Source organism: Cupressus sempervirens, chromosome 11 (genome assembly GCF_028749045.1).
Source record: "Cupressus sempervirens isolate cs-2001-9-10 chromosome 11, ASM2874904v1, whole genome shotgun sequence".
Taxonomy (NCBI): Eukaryota; Viridiplantae; Streptophyta; class Pinopsida; order Cupressales; family Cupressaceae; genus Cupressus; species Cupressus sempervirens.
Genome location: NC_143128.1, coordinates 632,997,969 through 633,010,219, shown reverse-complemented (window position 1 = coordinate 633,010,219; position 12,251 = coordinate 632,997,969). Strand labels below are relative to the sequence as shown.

Here is a 12,251-nt window from a genome sequence, read left to right as displayed (position 1 = left end):
TGATGTCGACTTTACATGATGTCACAAAAGATGGAAAGACTAGACGTGAGAGAGGTTAGAAAGCCACTGCCTACCACTCTTCCCTCCACTTCCAGCTGCATTCTTGGTCCAAACATCATGGGCAATAGCATATTCTTCCTTGGAATTGGTGGAACTCAGTTTAATTTTCCCCTCTCATAGGATTCTTAGCATTTTCCTAGATAAAATTTCAATCTTATTTAAATGACTTTACATTCTATTTTGGATTGTAATCATACTCTAGATGTAAGCAATTTTTGAGTTAAGATTTTTTATTGTTGGCGGTGATCTCTTTGCAAGCATTTCTCAAGGAAATCTCAACATTGAGGGGAAACAAGGGTGGGCAAGTCTTGAACTTTGTAAATATGTAAGTGATGTCTAGATCTAATTTGGTGGCCAAGTGCCAACAAATAAATGAAAGCAAACCATCTTTAGACCTCATAGCCTTTGGTCAACCTTCAATTTTATTAACCCAATTTTGAAACTACTGAAAAAAATACAAAAAATTGAACCAACATAACGATTTCTCGCTTGAACCGTCTCATTAACTCAGCATCTCCACATTAAGATAAAAGTTATACAGCTATAATGGCTACCAGTTATTGTTCAAGAATCTTATATTTTTGTTGTTGAATGATGGAAAAATGCCCTAGGTTTGGCCTATTTGCAGATATTAATTTTCATCAAACATACCATTGTTTAAGAGTCACCTGCAACCAACAACCAGCTAACTTAGCTATCCACCATGCATCGTTCAACACCGAAAGCCATCAGTGGGCTGAGATATTTAATATATATATTACCTAATATTATTTTTAATAAGTATGATGTTTATTCCAAAGAGTTCTCATACCTCTATAAATAGAGGGCTCATGTAATGTATTTTGGCAAGGCAATAAGATCAATTTTCTTTGTTTTGTATATTTATCTTCTCTCTCTTTGCCTTCAAATTGGTATCAAAGCATGAAGAGTTGGGCTAGGAAGAAAAGAAATATTTTTTGATATTTATAACTACTATAGTAGTGAATGGAGCTTCTAATGTTTTATTGATTTCAGGTCATAAGCTTCTAAAGTTGGAGATTAGTGCCTACGAAGATCTAGAGAAGAGAAGATGCTAGTTTAATGTTTGAGAGAAGGTATGAGTTTAATTTCAAAGGCCAAAGTCCAATGAGAAGATATTTATTAAAAATGGAAAAAATAAGTATTGTATTGTTGTTTGTTTAAGATATATTTCATTGTCTTAGACTTGCTTGGTATTTTTACTTTGTAAAGCAAATATTGTAAACTGCAGTTGTAACTATGAGTTGTGAGCATTAATATGGCATCAGGAAGTAATATAGCTCAACCGTGCAAATTTCTATATTTTCTAGTAGAAATTCTAAGTTTTGGGCTATTAAAATGAAAATATTATTTTGTTCTCAAGGCATATAGGATCTTACTAAAAAGGGGCTTTAATGAATCACAAGATGATTCTGCATTATCATAAGATGAAAAATATAAATTACAAGATAATAGGAAAAAGGATGTTAAAGCATCGTTTCTAATTCAACAATCTTTAGATGAATCAATTTTTCCTAAAGTTTCTATAGCTAAAAATTCTAAGATTGCATGGGATATTTTAGAAACAACATATCAAGGGACATCGAAAGTTAAGATTGCTAAATTGCAAACTTTAAGGCATGATTTTATAAATTTGTGTATGAAAATTTTAGACTCAGTTGATCAATTTCTAAATCAAGGAATGAATGTGGTTAATTAGATTAAATTACATAGCGATGATTTGACTGATCAAAATTATTTGAAAAGATACTTCATAGTTTTCCTAGAAAATTTGATGTCATTGTCGTTGACATTGAAGAATCTATTGATGAGTCAATGGGATTGCTTTTATCTCATGAATCTAGAATGAACGTAAATGATAGTTCCTCTTTGTAGAATGCTTTTGGATCACAAGTACCTTTTGGTAGAGGAAGAGGAAGATTAAAATACAGAGGAATAGGAAGATGTAGTTCAACATAGATGGACATGTAAGTCCAAATCAAGAACAAAGGAAAAATCAATCCATCCAGAGTTTCAACAGAGGCTGTGGGAGAAGTTCATTCCAACATTCATCATCAAGGTTTGATAAATCTTGAATTCACTGCCATTATTGTAAGAGATTTGGTCATTTTTCAAGTGAATGTATAAAGAAGCAAGAAGAAATTGACAAGAATGGTGCTAATTACTCAAATGTATCTGATAACAATTCAGGAAGATTGTTCATAACTTGTAATGTTGCTCAAGAAAGTTCTAGTGATATATGGTTGCTAGATAGCGGATGTAGTAACCATATGACTAGAAATAAAGATTTGTTTGCTAGCTTGGATGATTCTATAAAATTTGAAGTAAAGCTAGGAAATGATAGTAAAGTCTCTATAATGGGAAAATGTGTTAGCAATGTGTTGGCAAAAAATGGAGGAAAAATATATATTCCTTATGTATATTTTGTTCTTGGATTAAAACACAATCTCATGTGTGTTGGTCAACTAATGCAAAAAGGCTACACAGTTTCTTTTGGTAATGATGTTTGCACAATCTTGGATAGAAATCTTGGCGGCAGGTTAATTGCAAGGGTCAACATGACACAAAACCAAATGTTCCAACTTTAGACTCATTGCATTTAAGGAGCATAAGAAGTAAGTTTGAAGAAAATATTCTCAGACCATGCATGGCTATGGCATTCGAGGTATGGTCATCTTCATTTTGATTCTTTGAGCTTGTTACAAAATAAAAATGTGGTGAAAGGATTACCTCAAATAGTCCAACCACCAAGTTCATGTGAAAGTTGTATATTGGAAAAATAACATAGAGAAATCTTTTAGGTAGGAGGTTCATATAGAGCAAGAGCACCATAGGAATTAGTTCACACTGAAATATGTGGACCTATGAAAACTCCATCTTTAGGAGGAAGTATATATTTCCTAACATTTATTGATGAATTTAGCAAGAAGACTTGGATATACTTTCTCAAACAAAAGAGTGAAGCTTTTGAAAAATTCAAGGAGTTCAAAACTTTGGTTGAGAAACAAAGTGGCATATACATCAAGGTATTGTGATCTAATAGAGGTGGTGAATTTAGTTCTAATGATTTTTTAGACTTTTGCAAATGTCATGGAATTAAGAAGCAATCTATGATGAGGTACACACCACAAAAAAATGGTGTAGAAGAGAGGAATAACAAAACCATAATAGAAATGGCAAGGAGTATGTTGAAGGCCAAAGATTTATCTAATGATTTTTGGGCAAAAGCAGTAGCATGTGTTGTATACATCTTGAATAGAAGTCCTACAAAAAGTGTTAAGAACACAATTCCACAAGAATCATGGAATGGTAAGACACATAATATATCCCATTTTAGAGTTTTTGGATGTGTTGTGTATTCATTGGTGTCATCTAAATTGAGAAGGAAATTAGATGATAGAAATGAAAAATGTATCTTTATTGGTTATAGTGAAGAATCAAAAGCTTATAGATTGTATAACCATGTTTCAAAGAAATTGATCATAAGAAGGGATGTTAAATTTGATGAAGAGGATTCGTGGGATGGAAATAATAACAGAAAGGTCACAAGAGGAGCACCAATATTTCAAAGTGAAGATGAATCAAAGGAAGAAGGTGCTCAACTACCACTCAATACTCCACTAAGGAACCTTGTGCAAAGAGCATCATCTCCAAATTCAAATGTAAGTAATGAATTAGATTCTACATCCTAAAGGTAAGAAATCAAGAAGCTTAAAAGAGATATATGACCAAGAAGAATAGAATGTAGACACGTGCTCAAATTTTTCTTTATTTTCTTGTGATCCATTTTATTTTGAAGAAGCAATTAAATAAGATAAATGGATCAAGGAAATATATGAAGAAATCGACTCTATTGAAAGAAATAAAACATGGGAATTAATGGATTTACCTAAATGGAAAGAATGTATAGGAGTTAAATAGGTCTATAAAACTAAATTTGATGCAAAAAATGAAATTGTTAAGCATAAGGTAAGGCTAGTTGCTAAAGAAGTGTATGTTAAACAACCACCTCGTTATGAGGTTTGTAGGCATGAAAACAAAGTATATAAATTAAACAAGGTGCATTATGGTTTGAAGCAAGCACCTAGGGCTTGGTATAAAAGGATTGATTCATACATTATAAGTAATCAATTCAATAGAAGTAGCAGTGAGCCCACATTGTATGTACGGACTAATAATGAAGGTTAGATTTTGATTGTGTGTTTGTATGTTGATGACTTGGTATTCACTAGAGATTTAGCAATAGACATGTTCAAGACAAAAATGATGAAAGAATTTGAAATGACAAATTTAAGGTTGATGAGATACTTCTTATGTATTGAAGTTATTCAATCTAACAAAGGTATCTTCATTTGTCAATCCAAATATATAAAGAATGTTTGAAGAGATTTAAAATGATAAATTGCAATCTAGTGTCAACTCCAGTTGCAATAGGAACTAAACTTAGTAAGGAGGAGAAGGGCTCAAGCGTTGATCCAACTATGTTCAAAAGACTTGTTGGAAGTTTAATGTTTATGATAACTAGGAGGCCAAATATTATGTATGGTATGAGTTTGATCTCAAGGTCCATGGAGTCACCACAAATAGCAAGTTGGAAAAATGATATTGAGATATGTTGCAGAAACAACTAGATATGGAATCCTATATTCCATAAATAACAATTTTGGTTTGATTGGTTATACTTACAGTGATTTTACAAGTAGCATTGATGAAAGGAAGAGCACTTCTGGATATATCTTTTAACTTGGATCAGGAGCTATTTCATGGGCATTAAAGAAATATCCTATAGTGACAATCTCATTAGCTGAAGCAGAATCTGTAGCTTCCACTTCCATCACATGTCAAGCAGTATGGATCATCGAGTTCTCTTAGATTTGCAACATAATCAAGAAGAACCAACAGCAATCCTTGTGATAACAAATTAGGAATTGCATTATCCAAAAATAATGTATTTCACAAATGAAGCAAACATATTGATACAAGGTACCACTTCATAAGGGAATTGATCAACAATCGAGAAATCTACCTTGAGTTCTGCAAATTTGAAGATCTATTGGCAAATATTTTCACTAAGGCATTACCCAAGAGTAACTTTGAATGTCTATGAGAATAATTGGGTGTTATTTATGAAAAAAATTGTTAATGATAGGAATTAAGGGGGAGTGTTGGCAGATATTAATTTCCATCCAACATATCATCGTTTAGTAGTTGCCCGCAACCAACAACCTATTGACTTAGTCTTCCACCATCAATTGTTCAACATCGAAAGTCATCAATTGGTTGAGATATTTAATATATATTACCTAATATTAGATATGTAATAACTATGATTTGTATTCCAAAGATTTCTCATACCTCTATAAATAAAGGGCTCATATAATGTATTATGACAAGGCAATAAGATCAGTTTTCTTTGTTTCTATATTTATCTTCTCTCTCTTTGCCTTCATGGCCATGTTGGGAGTCATAGCTTATGATTTATAGCTTCATTTTATGGTAGTGGACTCACAGAGAATACAAATATATCCTCTCACTTTGTACTTTCTTTTATATTTTAATTAAGATAAGTGCTCGGGCTATGGTTGTATTTATCTAAGAACTTTACTCCAGATGATAGAAGATTGTGGAAGGAAGAACCTATGAAAGAGAGTAGATGTGTGTAGATGTCAAATGTTGAGAGTCAATGTATCCAATAAAAGATTATTTTTCAACATTTCTTCTACTCCTTCCATAAATGTAATTGTGCTTGCAGATATTACTCTGCGCATTCTTATCACTATTTTGGTTCATGTTAATTTCAAACACCACCATAGAAACTGTTTGTGTCATAAAATCTATTTCCTGGTGTTCATTTGATTTTGATAGAAGAAAAGTACCTTCCAAAGTTTTTATTCTGCCACATCAGAGTTTTCTAGGCAATATCTCTTTATTAACCAAGAACCATTCCTTTCCTCTTAGTGCCATAGAATTCTGTTATGGATTGAAATAGAATAGACAACTAAGCTTAGTATGGGATGTAAGTTCAAATATTACATTTTATAAATGGATTTTTGAGATTCCTATATTATTACAATATATATTGATTTTTAATTTTATTTTAGATAATTATATAAATTCTTAAGTGAAAAATAAAATATGGATTATTGAATTTTTATATTTTATAATAATAAATTAAGTCTTAATTATAAATTTACTTTTTATTATAGTTCTATGAGTTCAAAGTCTATTCCATTAGCTTTCTAATTTTTTATGAAAAAATTATTTTAAAAAATTAAAAATAATATATTATATAAGCATTTATAAGTTTTAATTAAATATCATTAAATTAATTTTATTATATTTACTTTTATAATTTAATTGTTTCCTTAGTTGTAAAATAGCTAAATATTTAATTAAGGATGGAAATAGACTTATAGATTGGTTGAAAGTGGGATGGAATAAAGGAATTAGTAGTAATTGGATGAGAATGTTGTATGTAAAGACTAATAATGAAGGTCAAATTTTTATTTTGTGTTTGTATGTTGATGACTTGATAGTCACTACAGATTTATCAATAGACATGTTCAAGATAGAAATGATGAAAGAATTTGAAATGACGGATTTGGGGTTAATGAGATAGTTCTTAGGTATTGAAGTTATTCAATATAACAAAGGTATCTTCATTTGTTAATCCAAGTATATAAAGGATGTTTTCAAGAGATTTAAAATGATAAATTGCAATCCAGTGTCAACTTTAATTGCAACAGGAACTAAACTTAGCAAGGAGAAGGGCTCAAGTGTTGATCCAACTAGTTCAAAAGACTTGTTTGAAGTTTAATGTATATGACAACTACGAGGCCAAATATCATGTATGGTGTGAGTTTGATCTCAAGGTTCATGGAGTCACCAAAAAATTCTCACTGGCAAGTTGGGAAAAGGCTATTGAGATATGTTGCAGGAACAACAAGATATGGAACTCTATATTCCATAAATAATAATTTTGGTTTGATTGGTTATACTTACAGTGATTTTGCAAGTAGTATTGATGAAAGGAAGAGCACTTCTAGATATATCTTTCATCTTGGATCAGGAACTATATCATGGGCATCAAAGAAGTAGCCTATAGTGACAATCTCATCAGCTGAAGTGGAATATGTAGCTGCCACTTCCACCGCATGTCAAGCAGTATGGATGTGTCAGGATCTCTTAGATCTACAACATAATCAAGAAGAACCAACACCAATCCTTCATGATAACAAATCAACTATTGCATTATCCAAGAACCATTTATTTCACAAATGAAGCAAACGTATTGATACAAGGTACCACTTCATAAGGGAATTGGTCAACAAGCGAGAAATCTACCTTGAGTTCTGCAAATCTTAAGATCAATTGGTGGATATTTTCACTAAGGCATTATGAAAGAGTAACTTTGAATGTCTGGGAGAAAAATTGGGTGTTATTAATGAAAAAAAAATTTTAATGATAGAAATTAAGGGGGAGTGTTGGTGGATATTAATTTCCATCCAACATATCATCATTTAGTAGCTGCCCATAGCCAACAACCTGCTGACTTAAGCATCCCCCATCTGTCGTTCAACATTGAAAGCCATCAATTGGCTAAGATATTTAATATATATTACGTAATATTAGATATGTAATAAGTATGGTTTGCATTCCAAAGAGTTCTCATACCTCTATAAATAGAGGTCTTATGTAATGTATTTTGGCAAGGCAATAAGATCAGTTTTCTTTGTTTGTATTTATCTTCTCTCCCTTTGCCTTCATGGCCATGTTGGGAGCCATAGCTTATGATTTATAGCTTCATCTAATGGTAGTGAACTCAGAGAATACAAATATATCCTCTCACTCTGTGCTTTCTTTTATATTCTAATTCAGATAAGTGTGTGTGCTATGGTTGTATTTATCAAAGAACTTTACTCCAGATGATAGAAGACTGTGGAAGGAAGAACCTATGAAAGGGAGCAGATGTGTGCAAGTGTCAAATGCTGAGAGTCGGTGTATCCAATAAAAGATTATTTTTCGACATTGCTTCTATTCCTCCCATAAATGTAATTGTGTTTGTAGATATTACTCTACACATCCTTATCACTATTTTGGTTCACTGTAATTTCAAGCACCGCCATAGAAACTGTTTGCGTCATAAAATTTATTTCCTAGTGTTTGTTTGATTTTGACAAAAGAAGAGTATCTTCCAAAGTTTTTATTTTTCCAAATTAGAGTTTACTAAGCAGTATCTCTTTATTAACCAAGAACATTCATTTTTCTGCTATGGATCAAAATAGAATAGACAACTAAGCTTAGTATGGGATGTAAGTTCAAATATTACATTTTATAAATGGATTTTTGAGAATCCTATATTATTAAGATATATATTGATCTATAATTTTATTTTAAATAATTATATAAATTCTTAAGTGAAAAAGAAAATATAGATTCTTGAATTTTTATATTTTATAATAATAAATTTAAGTCTTTATTACAAATTTATTTTTTATTACATTTCTATGAGTTCAAAGTATATTCTACTAACTTTCTAATTTTTTTTTAAATGATATACTATATAAGCATTTATAAGTTTTAATTTAATATCATTTAAATTAATTTCATTATATTTACTTTTATAATTTAATTGGTTGGAATTGGGATGGAATACAGAAATTAGTAATAATTGGATGAGAATGAGTTAGCTTGTATTAGAGATTAATATATAAAGTTCAAATATTAAAATTGATTAAAAGAGTGCAAAGAATATAGAATATTACTAAATGTGTATATCTTACAATCTGCCAAACGATTGAACCTACTTCGGATGCAAGTACTAGTAATAATGCCACTTAGAAGAAAGAGAGTATTTTAACATGGTGGAATTGTACAAGACCCCTGATTAGCTATACAATCAACCCGTGAAATAAATGGCACGTGACAAATTCCAGAGGTTGTTCTTCATTCTACAAAAGAAAAAGATTGTTGCAACTCAAAAGGCTATAATTAAGTCCTGATTCTCTCCGTATGCTTATTTATAAGCCAGGTGACCTCTGCGAAGAAATAAACATTATTTGAGATGGGTGGGACTTTGTGTTAAAAAGCAAGCAAACCGCACAACGAATACATGTCAAGGAAACAGATAAAACTATTTTTAAGTGTTAGTCCTGCTCATGACAAATACAGTTGATGTTAATCTCAATTAAAGCTCGCGCCACTTGGACCAGTCCTTATCATTATAACTAGCAAGAACTAAATTAAATTATGTGTAGCAGTCGTTGGATTCTGAAATAACACCGAAGATTAAGTAGCGTGCCATTAATCATTTGCTAAGATGAGATATATACGGATGAAAATTCGCGAAGTGAAACTGAAAGTAGGGAACCTGTACAGGCCAATTTACAATCACAGTGACCCAGTAAATTGATCCAAGTGAATAAACGCTGTAACTACAATTGTATAATTGTACAAGGAATCGGGCTGATTTTTGCATTCTTGATTTGAACATATTCGAACAGAGTCGGAACATAGCATCATTGTTAGCAGAAAATAAAACCCCAAAATGAAGCGAATGTAATAATGCCAGTTAGAACAAAGAAAGCATCCAGGCGGCCTTCTTTCCTAATTTTCTCTTCCTTCAGTATCCTCTGTTCTTCCAAGAATTTTCCACAGGATTCCAAAATCTTATTGTGGTTCAGACTCCTCCTACAATACAGAGCTCTTTCTAGGATTAGCAGACTATTTCTCCCATTAACACGAGCTCCCATGATATCTTCAATCTGCATGCTCAGCTCAGTCATCTTTAATTTTGTATGATCAGTTTCCGAAACTGTACACTTCATCACAAACTTACACTCTATAGCTTTGCAAGGCAATAAGTTCTCAGCAGGCAATATGGACCCAAAACATATAACAGAATCCTTATCAGATGACCAATGCTTTTGCCCAAACAAGGGAGTCCAGCTTGAAAGATTAGCAGCTTGCCCTGTTTTTCTGTTTATCAAAATCCAACTCAACCTAATATTTTCCACCAAGTGCCCCCAAAATTCACTGCCCTTGATGTCCCCAAGCACGATTGTGGGCAAATCATTAGGGCAAGTGTGATCCTCGTCAAAGTTAATAAGATCAATCCTAAATGGACAGTTGCAGAACCACCCCTCAAAATCCCCTGGAGCAGGGATGCCCCACAAAACTTTAGAAAAAATGAACTTGTTATTGTATTGCACATCCACAAGACAAACAAAATCAGATGGATTATTAGCATAACCCAGATTTTTCAACCCACTGGGCCTTGAATTTGATTCGGGAGACTCAGACTGATCATAATCAATGAAAGGGAAGCAACTTACATAGAAATTTCTGAACCCGCCCAATTGAGAAGAGATGAATTGTTTGGCATCTGTGTCACCTGTGGAAGGCCAGCGATTCGAGCACGCCTCTTCCCAAACACTCTCTCGCCTTGCACAAAACCAAAATTGGGAAGAAACACATCCTGCTTTTGCGAGTGTTATGCCATCCACACGGCCTAAGATGTCCGAGATAAGATCACCGTTCAAACACATCGCGTCCCCCACACAGTGATGAAGCTTCAATGCTATAGCCGCTTATTTTAATAACTGAAATATCTGGGCTAAAAATTAAAAGCACTCAGCATCAATTGTACAAAACACCCGATTCATAAAAGCTAAGGAATGAAGCCGTGCAATAAATGGAACTGAGACTATCAGCTGCAAAATTCTATGTAATCAAAAGAGAATCTTCCACTGATTTGGGTATGAAGGCCTCCAACTTTTTAATATATAACCAAGGAGGACATAATGAAAAAGTAAATGCCAGCACCAAATATGTTCATTGAGACGGGAAGGAAGCCCAGATTCATGAACTTGAACGTCAGAAAAATTTAGATAAAACTCTTTAAAAGCTGATCCGGTTCATGAGGAAGACAGGTTAAATCAATGGAGAAATTGACGGAAATGGGAATGGCTGGAGAAATTGACTGCTTTTAATATAATAATGATTTACAAACCGGTCTTCGTTTGATATTGAAGAGAAAATGGAGGATTTTGCATTCTGGTTGTGGGCATCGAAGTTTCCATACCCAACACGTTTGTTGGGTTTAAGCAGGGGAGTGGGGACAGGAAAGGATATATACATATTATAAATATATGCGTGTGTGTCACAGAATCATCCCTAAAAAGAATATATATATTATTATAAGAAGATATATAGCACCAGTTGTTTTCTGTCGCCTTCTTTCTCGTCTAATGTATTCATATGAGGCGCTCTATTTTTTACGAATATAATTTTAGATTTGCACGATGAAAGACGTTACGGTGAAAGGCATTCATACAGCATTAAGGAGGTTTTTTTTTTTTTTTGTTTTTTGGGTAAATTTATTTATTTAAAAATTTTAAATACAATTTTAATGTATTATTAAATTTTGAATTTTAAAATTAAGGTGTTAAAAAATAATATATATTTGTATTCTATGTATAATTGAGATTTTCAAATATATATTAAACATTTAGAAGATCATTAAAAATTTATTTGTTAGATTCTTTTGTTTCAAGTCATATGCCTGACTTTTTGGTTAAGAATCAAGGGTTGAGGGGTATCCCTTCTATCAAATTCGCCTGGGGCACAATCCCGACCGCATCCATCTATGATGTTAGACTACTCCGCAAGACTTGATCCCTAGTGGGCTCTTTGTGAACCATTCAACTTCACCAATTCCATAATACATTTACAATGAGATTCTAGATTTTAATATGGTTATCGTCAACTTTGGCTTAGCAGTTGATGTTGTTGTTAGAGTTTTGACGATGGACAATCATGGCTCCTCTGAACAAGCGGCCTCACAAGTCTATTCCGAAGGTGTTTTATGAGATTTGACCTCTAGCACTTCCATTGTTTTATCTTTGCAAAATTATGATAGTGCATGTGATTGGCTGGAGAAATTTACTTTGATTGGATATTTTGTGGGAGGGTTTCACTTGAAATCATGCTTCATTAGTGGGTTGTCAAAACCTAGGCTCCTCATCAAGTCTGGGTTGACGGCATCCAAAATCTTACTAAGGGTTTATTTTTGTTTTGATTTTCCGATCCACCCATGTTAAGGCTATTCTTAAGAACAAGTCTTGGTTTGTTATGTCATCTCTATTTTCTTTCTAGCCATGGTCATGAGACTT

At 32.6% G+C, this 12,251-nt stretch overlaps 1 protein-coding gene across 1 annotated transcript; it reads right to left on the bottom strand.

Annotated features, from left to right (window-relative positions):
- Positions 1–9,255: 9,255 nt before the first annotated feature.
- LOC149531341 (F-box protein At2g27310-like) lies at positions 9,256–11,167 on the bottom strand. Its single transcript, XM_089809231.1, has one exon. The coding sequence runs from the start codon at positions 10,623–10,625 to the stop codon at positions 9,603–9,605; it is 1,023 nt and encodes a 340-aa protein (XP_089665357.1). The 5' UTR covers positions 10,626–11,167; the 3' UTR covers positions 9,256–9,602.
- Positions 11,168–12,251: the final 1,084 nt, after the last annotated feature.

Bases quoted from the DNA above. Each gene is read 5' to 3' on its own strand.
- LOC149531341 (XM_089809231.1), bottom strand. From the start codon at position 10,625: ATGTGTTTGAACGGTGATCTTATCTCGGACATCTTAGGCCGTGTGGAT.